At 58.1% G+C, this 12,171-nt stretch overlaps 4 protein-coding genes across 4 annotated transcripts; all 4 read right to left on the reverse strand.

Annotated features, from left to right (window-relative positions):
• Positions 1-1,821: 1,821 nt before the first annotated feature.
• LDBPK_353790 (hypothetical protein, conserved) lies at positions 1,822-2,988 on the reverse strand (the record flags this gene model as incomplete). The annotated part of the gene is made up of 1 exon (XM_003864911.1): positions 1,822-2,988. One exon carries the CDS (start codon positions 2,986-2,988, stop codon positions 1,822-1,824), a length of 1,167 nt encoding a protein of 388 aa, XP_003864959.1.
• A 416-nt stretch (positions 2,989-3,404) lies between these two features.
• Positions 3,405-6,032, reverse strand: LDBPK_353800 (hypothetical protein, conserved; the record flags this gene model as incomplete). The annotated part of the gene is made up of 1 exon (XM_003864912.1): positions 3,405-6,032. The coding sequence occupies one exon, from the start codon at positions 6,030-6,032 to the stop codon at positions 3,405-3,407; it is 2,628 nt and encodes an 875-aa protein (XP_003864960.1).
• Positions 6,033-7,049: 1,017 nt separating this feature from the next.
• On the reverse strand, positions 7,050-7,487 carry LDBPK_353810 (60S ribosomal protein L27A/L29, putative; the record flags this gene model as incomplete). Its single annotated transcript, XM_003864913.1, has 1 exon — positions 7,050-7,487. The coding sequence occupies one exon, from the start codon at positions 7,485-7,487 to the stop codon at positions 7,050-7,052; it is 438 nt and encodes a 145-aa protein (XP_003864961.1).
• A 970-nt stretch (positions 7,488-8,457) lies between these two features.
• Positions 8,458-10,413, reverse strand: LDBPK_353820 (hypothetical protein, conserved; the record flags this gene model as incomplete). Its single annotated transcript, XM_003864914.1, has 1 exon — positions 8,458-10,413. The coding sequence occupies one exon, from the start codon at positions 10,411-10,413 to the stop codon at positions 8,458-8,460; it is 1,956 nt and encodes a 651-aa protein (XP_003864962.1).
• Positions 10,414-12,171: the final 1,758 nt, after the last annotated feature.

The raw sequence follows: 12,171 nt of genomic DNA on the forward strand, positions 1-12,171 counted from the left end.
GCGGCGCTGCATCCACGCACGCTGCTTTTCAAAGAGCCCAGCACGGTGTGCAGCGAACAAGGAGCCAAAGAGGTTTCGCGTAAAATGTTCGGGAGTGTCCTGCAGCGCTGGTGTCGTGGGATAGCGATCGGGTGGAAGAAACGGTTTGTCATGCACGATTACTGTCGATTCGGAGTAGCCTGCGGCTCCGTGGGGCACCTCTGCAGAAGTAGAGGCGCTACGCCGTACGCCCGGAGACACCTTGTGCGCCGATGTGGCGGTGGTCCTCCTATGGAGCCTCGCGTCGCGAGCGCTTGGCTGCCGAGTCAGAGCATGCCACACGGCCTTCCGCGTCAGCATATCCAGCCGGCGTACATCACGAACAGCCTCCTCTACGGACTCCTGTAGCTGCCGCAGCGACACCGACGTTGCACCGATGAAAGGGCTGTGAGCCGAATTAGAGGCAAAACCTGGTTGAAAAGTGGGCCCGCCGCAGTGTATCACACGCTCGATGGACGCACTGCTGCAGCTACTGCTGCTGCTACAGGAAGACCCACTCCGTTCCGCTTGCTGGACGCGGGCATTACGCTCTCCCGAGCCGGCGACGAGGCCGGGAGGCTGTGCGGCTCTTCCAGCATGCGGAGCGCTCGACGGAGCTGAAACCGGCCGTGGCGACGGCGCGAACCGTCGTTGCTTCCCTGACGGAACCGTCGCAGACTCCGCATCATCGTCTTCGTAGAAGTTGTGGATGCGCGCAGGACGATGTCGCATAGTGGCAAAACACTAAGAAAGCCCCAGTGTACCTACGTGTATGTGCAGTGCGACGTCCAGCTGCTGCTGCTACTGCTCACCGTTCACTATTCATTCAAGCGTTCTTGCGTTGCCCTTTTCTATGTGTCGGTGTGCTTGGATCCCGTTTTGTGACGGTCTTGTTCGCTTCGCTCTTTTATCGAGCCATCGATGACTTTAGTCCAGCCACAATCCATAAGTTGCAGAGCACGTGCGCCTGATGAGCACCTGAGGAAGGGTGGGGGTGGGGACAAGACTAGCAAAACAAGCGCAGCTTCATCAGCGCACCGAGAGAAAGAGTCCCTGTGTGAGTCTACGTGTGCAGGCCACCCGCAAGGCGTCTCTGTTTGTTGTCCGCAACGCAGCACCGCCACAGTGTCCTCCTCTCATGGCGTGTGTATGCGATGCGTGATGTGCGGATGTGTTTTGTGATCGAATTGACGAAAAACAGTCAAGAGGAGAGCTACGGGGATAGCAGAAGAAAAGAGGAACAGGACAACGACGGAGCGCGCTACAACACGAAGGGGCGGAGGGAAAACATGCAAGCCATCCACCCGCATTTGACGATCGCCTAAAGTGACCTACCGCTGCAGAGTCGTGAAAGAAAAAAAACAGAACGGCTAGCGCACCGTATGCAGGATGCGACTGAAGAAAGATGCGTATTCACGCACGGCGCAGGGCACCGGTTTCTAGAATCGCCCCTTCTTTAGAAACAGATCCCTCTTTTGTAGTCACTTCATGGTTTCACGAAAAGACAGGCGCCAGAATGCTCCACCCAACCAGCTCTCTAGCGATCACGTCGAGGAGGGAACAGCCATGAGACTGCCCACCTGCCGCTCGTTAGAAAAGAAGCAGTACAGTCAGTCACGAACAGGAAAAAAAAAACGACGAGGTTATCTGTGTGACTATGCGACTGGCCTGGGCAATCGCTCGACTGCACACAAGCACAGCGCATTTCAAAGCTACCCGACCGCCACTGCCGCGGATACACGGCGCAGAGCGCCTCTCGCCCTTTCGACTCTGGTGCTTTCCATCCACTCACCCTTGAGAGCGTCACTCGACGTAGAGCGGCGGAAAGACGACAGGAGACGCAAAATGAACCTCTTCTGGCATCGTGCGCCACCCGCGAATCCACGACGGCGCCATCAGATGCGGTCGCGCGTTCTCCGCAACCACGTTGATGCGATAAAGGACTTCGCTTTGGGGTGTCATGTTGCCACCGAACGCCATCATCAAGTGCGGGTCGACCACCATGACGGTTCCCGGACCGATTACGGGAGCAGCGGGGGCACTGCTCGGCCCGGCCATTGCTGCGAGGAGCGGTTGGCCTACCACAGATGCATCAAATTGAAAGCGGCGCAGTTGATCGCGTACGTCGGCCTCCATGGGGGCAAAGGGACGCCACAATCGCTCGGCACGCACCGAGTGCAGGTACTGGCGGCGCACCGCGTGCTGTGAGTTGCGCATCACGAAGGGCGGAAGACATAGAGGAGTAGGGGTGTAGGTGAAGAGAACCATCGACACCGCTGTCGCCTCACCACCGCCCTTGCTGACGCGTGCATTCGTGCGGGTGCCAATCGTCGGGGCAAGGCAATGGTACCCAACAGGGTTGCCGTACGCCTCGCGCAGCAGGGGCACATCACCAAAAATGACGGGCCGTGCCACACCGCCCACCACCTCTGCCAGCTGCGAGAGCGGCTTCACGAACTCCTCATTGTCTCGCAGTACCGCCTCCAGCTGTGCGTTTGTCATCCACGCATTGGCGCGGTACTGGTTTATCGCCATGAGCATCTGCGGGTCCGTCTTGACTGTGCTCGTACAGCCTCGGCTCCACACCTTCTGCGTCTCCGCGGAGACCATCTCGCTCAACTGCAACATATCCTCTCTGCCGAGCTCCGAGACATCGCGGCCGTTAAGGAAAGCCTTCGCAGCGCGCCGCAGCCGCCGCTTATGCCTCCTTATGTCGCGGTAGTAGCGTAAGATGTACCGCCGCTTCTGCAGATGCGACATCAGGCCATCCTGAAGTGGGTCTGTGCACTTGGGCGTAGACTTCAAGAGGGAGTGGACATTGGGCAGGTGCGCGAAGGAGCGGGAGCGCGCCGTTGTGGAGGCCAAGGCTGCAGACCGAATGCGCTCCACCATGGAGCTCGAGAGCACATTCGGAACAATGGCGTAGCCGTGCTCCAAGAAGTGCTGTCGTGCAGCTAAGGGCAATGTCATGTGGAGAAGAGGCTGCTCCCCCCGGAAAAAGTAGAAGGGGGACGGTAGAGGGGCACGCAACGCGCCAGCGTGTCGGATCCGCTCTAGAGAGAAAGACAAGGCAAAGAGTGAGAGGGGTTGAAATACGAGAAACTGGTGGGGCAGCTCCAATGCACAAGAGGGGAAGAGGGTTTAGTGTCACAAAAAGGTACAGAAAGATGTGGTGTTCGTCCATTCCGTCATCATGGCATCCGTGCACATACTTGCACACGCACACTGGAACGATGCACGCCTTTTTCTCTTATGCACGTAGCAAACCCTCAGACCTGCCTTCTTCGGCTCAGCAACGAGTTCCGCTGTGGCGGCCTCTAATGGAAAAAAGAGAGAGGGAGAGGGGTGGGTACGCAAGCACATCTAGACGTGGAAGTCAGTTCCGCTCACTTGGGTGGAAGGGCGTACTGCCTCGCGTCGTTGAGCACAATCAATCCTCGGCCCACAAACGATCGCAGCAGCTCTACCACGTCCGCGTTTGACCCTTCGAACTTGCCCAACAACTTGAGACTGCTGTGAATCGCTGTGCTCGATTGCGCGCCACGTGTCTTGAGCAGCGACGTCACCATCCGCTCCATCAGCTTTACACGCTCGGGGGGAAGTCCTGCCGGCTTCCCGGATTCCTCATCGGTTTCTCTGTCCTCCATGAAGACGAAATCGGCAGAAGCAGCCACGCTAAGCTGCATGGTGACCAGGTCCGTCGCTGGCTGGAACATCAGCACCGCCGGGGAGAGTCGTTGCGCATGCGCGCGGAGCTCTTCCAGTTGTACCTCCAATACGGCCGCCACCTCCTTCAGATGCACCGGCGTGCTGGAGCCACCACGGCTTGTCATCTCCTTCACGTGCAAGACGAACGATGCGTCAAACAGAGAGAGTATCTGCGGCACCGCCACGAGTGAGTTCCCCTTGGACGGGTCCTTCTGCTTTAGCTCCAGCTCAACACGGCCGAGGGACGGCAACCAGGTCATTCGCTGGTTGTCCTTGAGCCGCTTGTACGCCTCCGCAAGAGTATCCATCTCCTCCTGCAGCGCCGGATGGGGACAAAATTTCAGTGGCGCCGCAGCAGGACCAGAATCGCCGCCGTTCGCGGAGCTGCAGCGAACAAGTGGAGGCCACGCTGTCATCGACAGAACCGAGACGCTTGCAGCGGGAGACACAGCAGTGGCGGAGGCAGCAGTGGGTCCCAACTGTGGCAAGCAGTCCGTGCGGCGAGGACCCAGCTGCTCGCGCAGCTGCTGCGAGATACGCCGGGACATCTGCATGTCTCGCATCATTACTGCGCACCGATCGAGTGCCGTCTCGCCGAACACGTGCCGCAGCCGCTCGAGCACCTCCTCCTCTGGTGTTGTATCAAACTGGTGCATGGGCTTCTGCAGAAGCTGCTCCGCCAGCATCTGCTGGTACTCGTCCACCAATGCACGGCGAGGAATCGACGTGAGCAGCACGCGCACCACATCCGGTCTTCCTCGAGAAGCTGCGCGATGCAGCTCCCCTTCTTTGCTGCCTGCATCGCCGTCGAAGTCCAGGCTGCCGGCAAGGCCCTCGGATGCAGCCTGGGTCAGCGGTGGTGGTGCAACGTTCATGGCGCCACCGGGCTGCATCACCGCCTGCACCACCGCTGGCACACAGTCCTTGCGCCGCCGCAGGTGCTCCAGGGTGTCGGAGGTGACGGAGAAGACGACGCTGCTCTGCTCATTTCGTGGAAACAATATGCAGAAGGCGTGAATGGTGTTGATGAGAATGGCCAAAATGTCGTCGGTGCGTGTGCCGGCGCGGTGGAGGCGCGAAGAGAGCATATGGCGCACAGTCTGCACCAGCTCTGTCTTGAGGCCGCTTTCCGGGGTCGACTGCAGGCAGTAGCGCATGTCCTCGAGAGCTGGAACGGAGTCGGGGTAGTCCGAGAGGATCTCCCAAAAGCCGTCAAGGCGCCTGCGAGCGTAGGTGTGCAGCAGCAGCAGTCGCAAGTCGGCACACCATGCCTCCCGCTCCGCTCGCACCGCCTCGTTCGTCTGTGATGAAGGGCACGCGTCGCCTTCCTGCGCGCGTCTCGGCACCGTATGACAGCCTTCTGACGTCATTCCCACGTCCCCACAGCGGCGATTCGTAGAGGTCCCGTCGCTGAGGTTGCCGCTGCTGCGACACAAAGGATCCGACTCCCCGTCGCTGTCAGGCAACACCATCCGCACAAACGGCACGACCGAGTGCTCCAGCCATGACAAGTGTTTGTGCAAAATACGAGTCGAGAAGTCATCAGAGAGGTCACTCAGTCGGTCGCGAATGCCGTCTTCTAATACAGACCTCCATAACTGTTTCACTTCTGCCGACCGGTTTAGAGCTAGCCGGTGCAGGCACGCCATTAAAGAATCCGGCGCCGGCGAAGCGGATGCAGGTGCCAAGGCGCTCTCGCTAGCGTCACCTGCTTCTCCCAAAGTCCCGTCGCACTCTGAGCCGCGCGCTTCCTCCTCATCTCCATCACCTGCCGCTTTCCGCTGCGTCGCCAGGACGAACCGACCGTGCCACCGGAGAAAAGTAAAGAGTGCCTGCCTTCCTGGAGGTTCTTCGCCGGTCACCAAGTCTGTCTGCAGCAACGCACAGCGAAGTCGGACAGCAAGGAGCGCAGCAACCCCTGGTGTATGCAGTGCCGAGCACCAGCGCAGCAGATGTGAATGCACTTGGCGGTACACCTCGCCAAGTCTCTCAAGCGCCGGAAGCGCTACCTCGGTGGAGAGTGGGCCACTACAGCACAGGACGGCTGACTGGTAAACACCGATCTCGACCGACAAGGCAGCACTCACACGCTCCAGTAGGGTGTCAGCGACCATGGCGTTGAGCGGCGCACTAGTAGCGAGCACAGCGAGAGCTGAAGACCAAGTCGTCGGCGACGACAGCGGCCACGCCGCCCCGTGACCGGACTCCGAGAAAAGAGCAAGACCGTGAGTGTCAAGCGCGTCTAGCATCTCTGCAAGAATGCGCATGGCGCCCTCCTCGTTAATGCTGTGCAGATATGGCATCATCGTTGACGGTGCTGAAGGCCCTGCGACCGGCAACGCATCTTGCCCTGATCTGACGGACGCGCTGGCGCAGCTCATTGCAGCGCCGCCAATACAGCCGAAAGACTACTGAATGAGAGGAGGACTACTCCTCCAGGCGATGCCCGCAGAGGACCACCTCGAAACGCAAGTAGAGTGCTTACAAGCAAAAGGCTGTGCACGTGCGGAGACGTGTGCGTCTATCGATATGAATAAAGAAAATGTGCGCTGTCTGTCGAGTGTGCCGCTATCCCCATTGTCAAATGCCCTTCCAGTCACACGAGAGCCTGTTAAGGTGGAGAAGGGGGGAGAAGAGAAGCGGCGAGGTGACCGAACGCAGTCGCCAACAAACAACACCTCGTCTCGTGTCTAAGACGAGTGTGTCGCAAGATGGAACTCTATCAGTGAGTGAGACTGCACCACGATTGGCTCAGCACAGCTGTCCCCAGAGTGACGGCAGTGAGTATATGAACACTGCAAAAAGAGCAGAGCGGTGTATTTACATCTACTGCGGTGTGCCCGAAACAGTGAAAAAAAAAAAGCGCAGCGGTAAAGATGCGGCGACGATATGCGACCGATGGAGATAAGAGTCCTTCACAGCAGCTGAACCGAGAGAAGGAAGTCACATGAGAACTCCCATAAGCAGAGAAGAGACTGAAAGTAGTGCCAAAGACCCATTATTCGTCTTCTGCGGCAGCAGCCCACCCCACCCGCCGTCGCAGAGGTGCCACTGAGTCAAAGAAAAACTGTGTGTACGTGTGCGGGTGAGGCCTTCGCCTGTATCCGCAGTTTCTCAGGAACTCGCTGCCTTTTCAGCCATGACGCTAAGAGGTATCCGTTCTCGGAACCCTCCGCCTCCGGACACAGCTGCATTTCAGATTTATTTTTGTTTCAGGGCAAAAATAAAAGGAGACAGAACAAAAAGAAAGAATGCGTGCTCGAGTGTGTTCTCAGCGACACAGTCGGTGATCGACGCCCATAGAAAGCATGGAAACCCGTTGCTTACGCTTGAAGCACCACAGCGCCGCCAGCCTTGCGTATCTTCTTGTCGGCCAGCTTGCTCACGTAGCGCGCCTTCACGATGCACGGCACCTGGATGTGGCCGTTGCCCAGCAGCTTCGCGTACCCGCTCGACTGCAGGTCCACCACAGGCAAAGTCCCGCCCTTCGTCGCCTTCGCCGCCTCCTCCGCAGCAATCAGGCGCGACAAGTTGTTCAGGTTGATCGTCGGCTTCCACATCGGGTTCTTCTTGCGGTGGTAGTGGTCCATGCCCAGCTTACCAAAGTACCCGGGGTGGTACTTGTCGAAGTTGATGCGGTGGTGGTGCATACCGCCGGCGTTACCGCGACCGGACTCATGCTTGCGGTGCTTGCCTACGCGACCGTAGCCGCAGAACGTCGAGCCACGCTGGTGGCGGCACTTCTTGAAGCGGGTCGGCATGTCGTAATCGAACTGTGTGCAGTGATCAAGAAACGTAGTAGTGTTCAGCGTAGCGTAATGTATTATGTGTATGTGAAAAGGGATGCGGGTGTGCGGAGGGGGGGGGGGCAAAGTGGGTGGGGGAGCAAGGGCGATGGAGTGGCGACCGTGAAGGGAGGCAGAGGGAAGAATGCCAGTGCAGGGATGTAAAAGTCGGTGTGTTGAGTCGACAGAGGACATGATACGGAAAACATCACGTCGACTTGATTCAGCAGGGAAGAAGAGTCGCACGGGTGTCGCTCAGGCGCACCACCCACCCAGCTCGATCGCGCAGCAGCTGATGTCATGGCAGTAGAGACATAGGAGCCCCCCACACCCGCGCACCCACATACGTGCAGGAAGGCGGTCGAGATTCCTTACGCGTCGCGCCCCACAGTGAATTCTATGCTTTGAGAGCACGCTCCACACCTTGCGCGGCCAACATAAACATGCATATGCATATGCGCAGCCCACACATAAGTGCGTCACAGCCGAGGGGCCTCTCCGATATAAGAAAAAGCACGGTAAGACAACCAATGGCGAAAGTGGGAAAGGGGAGAGACAAAGGGGGCGCACAGTGAAGCAGCAAGGGGAGCGAGGAGGAAGTGGAGAGGGGGGGGGAAGAGGCCCGCCACCATGTTGCAGTGGCACGCCAGAGGAGGTCTTTTGCACCCTTGACACTACAATGGACGTGCCCGCAAAGACAATAAAGCAGGGAAGAGTGAAAAGGGGGAAAAACAGGGATACAGTGAACCCAGCGTTTTTGCCCCACAACAGCATCGGCTAACGTGACTACACACACCTCAAAGGCGGCGCCAACGGGAAAAAGGGAAACAAGGAGAGATCCGCTGAAAAACAGGGGTGGAAGAGCGATCATGGCAGACATCGGAGAGAGGAAGGGAAACAGGAATGCGACAGCCGCAAAGTCACGGCGCATCTCTTGAAGAAAGCCTCACGAGGAAGGGTTCCTGCCGTCAGATTCGCCTTTGGCGCCGACGTCCGTTGTGTCATGCCCCTCAGTGCCGTTCGCGCTTTGAGCAAGACGTATCTCCCACGTGAATCGCCCCAGCTCATCCTGTTGGTGACGCACAATTCGGGAGAAGGGGCACCACACGCAGCACCCGCCCGCAAGGGAGAACAGCAGCGCAACCACAGCCAGCAGTATGGACGCCACGCCGCCCGTGATGCCTTTGTAGTTGCACTGAAAGCTGGGGATTGAGCCCAATATCTTGACGCCGACGCACGCGGCAGGGAGACGATAGTCATTCCTTCGAACGTACGGCACAAAAGACGTGATTTCGTATATGTAAGTGTAATCAGCGTTTTTGGCGTAGCTGTAGCAGCCCATATCCGCCTCAGAAGGCATCATCGCAGTGCACGCCACATCACGATCATCCACAGGGAAGGCGTAGCTTTGCGGGAAGAAGGGGTGGTGCGCGAACAGCGGCGGGGCGCCGCCCTTGCCGGTCACCGTCATGCGCACCAGCCGGGTGTAAGCCGACGCGCCACTTTCTATGCTGTCGACGGTCCAGAACGACGCCGTGTCCACCAAATCAGTAGTCGCCCAGTACCACGTTACACGGACGCCTTGTATCTCCGCCACCCACACCCCACACGGGATGTTGCGCACCGTCTGGTTGCCGATAAACGTCGGCGGCACATTTGGCGAGTAGAGCAGCAGGGAGCTGGAGCTCCTGGCCATCAAGTCGTAGGCAATGACGACGCGTCTGCAGGTGTTCAGGTCAGGGAAGAAGTACTTGCGCAGAGCCTCGTCGGCCATCTCCTGGCCGCTCGGCACTGCAAACTCGGTGTGGTAGTACGACATCTGATTCCACGAGTTGGTGTACCACTCGTGCTTGTACACGCGACCAGCGATACCCTTCAGGGGGAACTGCAAGCTGGTGAGGGAGAAACCCGCATAGAGGCTGTAGGACTCGCGAACCTGGTAGAAGGACTTCTTAAGCGGCGAAACGACAAGGAAATTTGCTGTGAAATCATCAGGAAACGCTGGCATCGTGTAGTTGGCAGTGTCCGCTGCTGAGGTTGATGACGATGTCTCACTCGAGCTGCTGAAGACACTGGGCCGCGATGAAAAGGCCTTGGCAGCGCCCGCGAGGGCTCTCATCATCGGCAGAGCAACATTCGACGACTTCCAGACTCGTGGGTGCTCAGAGGATGAGTTTTTGCAGGAGGACGGAAGAGACCCCCGCACGGCGGACACGTTCGAGCCAAAGAAGGAGAAAGTAAACAGGCAGTTGTTAATCTTGCTGGCGGAGTCTGTTGTCATCACCTCGATCGACACCGGCGTCAGGTCCACCTGCATCAAGTTCACCAACCAGTGCTGCGTGCTCGTCAACACAGCGGCGCGGTAAGTGGCGGGCGACCCAAGACCACCGTAACTGCTCGGAATCGTGAGGTTATACTGGCTCGAGTAGTTATCGGCGGCAATACCGCGAATCATGCTCGGGCTGGGTGTCGCTGAGAGCGGGGAACGCAGCATAGTAATGAGACTCTCAGACAAGAGCACCTCGTCCGAGGATTCATACAACCCCTTCGTGTGCACACAGCCCTTGGAGTCGGAGATGCTGTACTTGTCGGTAGAGTTGATGTAGTAGGTACGGACGTAGTCGCTGTCTAGGATGCGCTCCACGTATAATGGGAGGTGCACTTTCTCTTTCGTGCTGTCCGCGCTCGCATTGACGGAGAAGCGAAATGCACTGATCACGGATCTGTCGTAGACCGTCGGCTCACTCGGCATGGCGCTGCGGCACACCACCTCGACATCGAACAATCCCTCACCCATCAGCGGCAGCAGGTTCACCGCGCTCACTGCGACAGAGACGCTGAGCAGGGCAAGCAGCGCCGCGGTCACGGCGAGCGTCGTCACCACGGCAGAAGTACGCATCATCTGGCACACAGCAATGTCACCCGATTGGTCACTAAGAGCTAAAGAAGGAAAACGAAAACGAAGAGATGAAAGCCAGCGCAGTGAAATGCAGCCCAGATGCAGCCCGATGAAGCCCTCAACACGTGCAAAACGTGGCCTTGACTTTTAATGCAGCACTACCCCTTTTTGCACAAGTGTGCTTGTGTCCGTGTGATATCGAGACGCTACTCTAGTTAGGGTAGCGGTCGCTCGAGCGGCAGAGTTAATATAGAAAACGACTGAAACGAAAGATGAGGGAAGTAATGTGATAATGTGGTTGTCGGTGAATAGGGGGTTAGCAACGCACGGAATATTCGGCGCAATGCCACGGAAAGCACACGTGATGGTGGTAGCGGAGCAGAAAACGAGAAGAGGTGGAAGAATGCTACCGTCCAGCGCACGCAGAGCACCTGTGAAAAGGGGGAGATGAAGAGGGAGGACGGGAAGGGGAAGGAGGCGACGCTGACGGGGAAAGCACCGCAGTCAGTAAAGAAGACGGGGAAGACGCAAGCAAAGATGCGAGGGGGACACGAAAAAAGTTTTGTGTGAAGCCAAAACGAAAAGAGCGAAGATGGCAAGCCTGCAGGACGACCAGGTATGCCTGTGGGAGGGGTTCAAGAGTCACAAGCGGTGCGCTCGCTGCGCCGACGGTGACGGTGATTGTTTACGGACGTTTGCCAAGAAACAAACAACGCCGAAACAGAAAAAGACAGAGGCAATGGGAAAAGGGAGAGGAGGGTGAGCAAGTGCGCGCGGCGCAGAGCAGAATGTCGCAGCCTCACGAACGACGGCCGAGGAGGGGAGACACATTGGCTTCACACTCGTCTCCCCCCCCCCGCGACTTCGGTATCAACGCTACTGCCGCTTTGATGCAAGTGGCAGCACACAGAGAAAGCCAAAAAGGGGCGGCATCGCGAAGGCAAGACACCGCGATCCGTCACCTCTTCGACGGTTCGGGAGTAGCTGGTTGGCCCCACGAAAAGCACCAAGTGCAGCGGTTGTGGGTGCAACCTCGCATCCAGTGCGCCGCACGCGCAAGACCAGCTCAAAACCAGCCTCGAACAGCTCTGTGGGCGCTGCAATCAATGCGAAACGGGTCTGCTTCCCGCATTTGATCCCCCCCCCCCTCATGCATGAATGAGCTGCCTATTTTGTGCGTGCGTGTGCGTGTTGTTGTTTTGGTTGTCTGTTGCAAAAGTCACCGCCCCTCTCATCACATCACGCGCTAACTTTCAAGCACGCCCTTATTTTCCGCGTGTCCCTCCCTGCCTCAGTCCCTCCTACCCCTTGCCCGCACACCAAATGGGGCACAAGACCGTCACTGCGAGAAGGTGTGCTGGCGCGGGAAAAAAGGGATGGGATGTGCCCTGGTTCTCCGCCGCCTTCTCCATGGAAGACTCGGCGGGGTTTTCTTTGGTGAATCCACTTCAGGCATTCACACACCGAAAAGAGAGGGGCCGACGGCAGAGGAAGAGAAAACGCAAGAAAAAGCGGCTCCAGAGAGGGGGCGGGGGCTCGACCAAACAAAAGTCAGAGGACGCAAAGAAAGAAAAGAGAAACAACGCTCCTCCCCCGCACTCACGCCTGGAGAACCACAGCGCCGCCAGCCTTGCGTATCTTCTTGTCGGCCAGCTTGCTCACGTAGCGCGCCTTCACGATGCACGGCACCTGGATGTGGCCGTTGCCCAGCAGCTTCGCGTACCCGCTCGACTGCAGGTCCACCACAGGCAAAGTCCCGCC

This window comes from Leishmania donovani, chromosome 35 (assembly GCF_000227135.1).
Source record: "Leishmania donovani BPK282A1 complete genome, chromosome 35".
NCBI classification, from domain to species: Eukaryota; Euglenozoa; class Kinetoplastea; order Trypanosomatida; family Trypanosomatidae; genus Leishmania; species Leishmania donovani.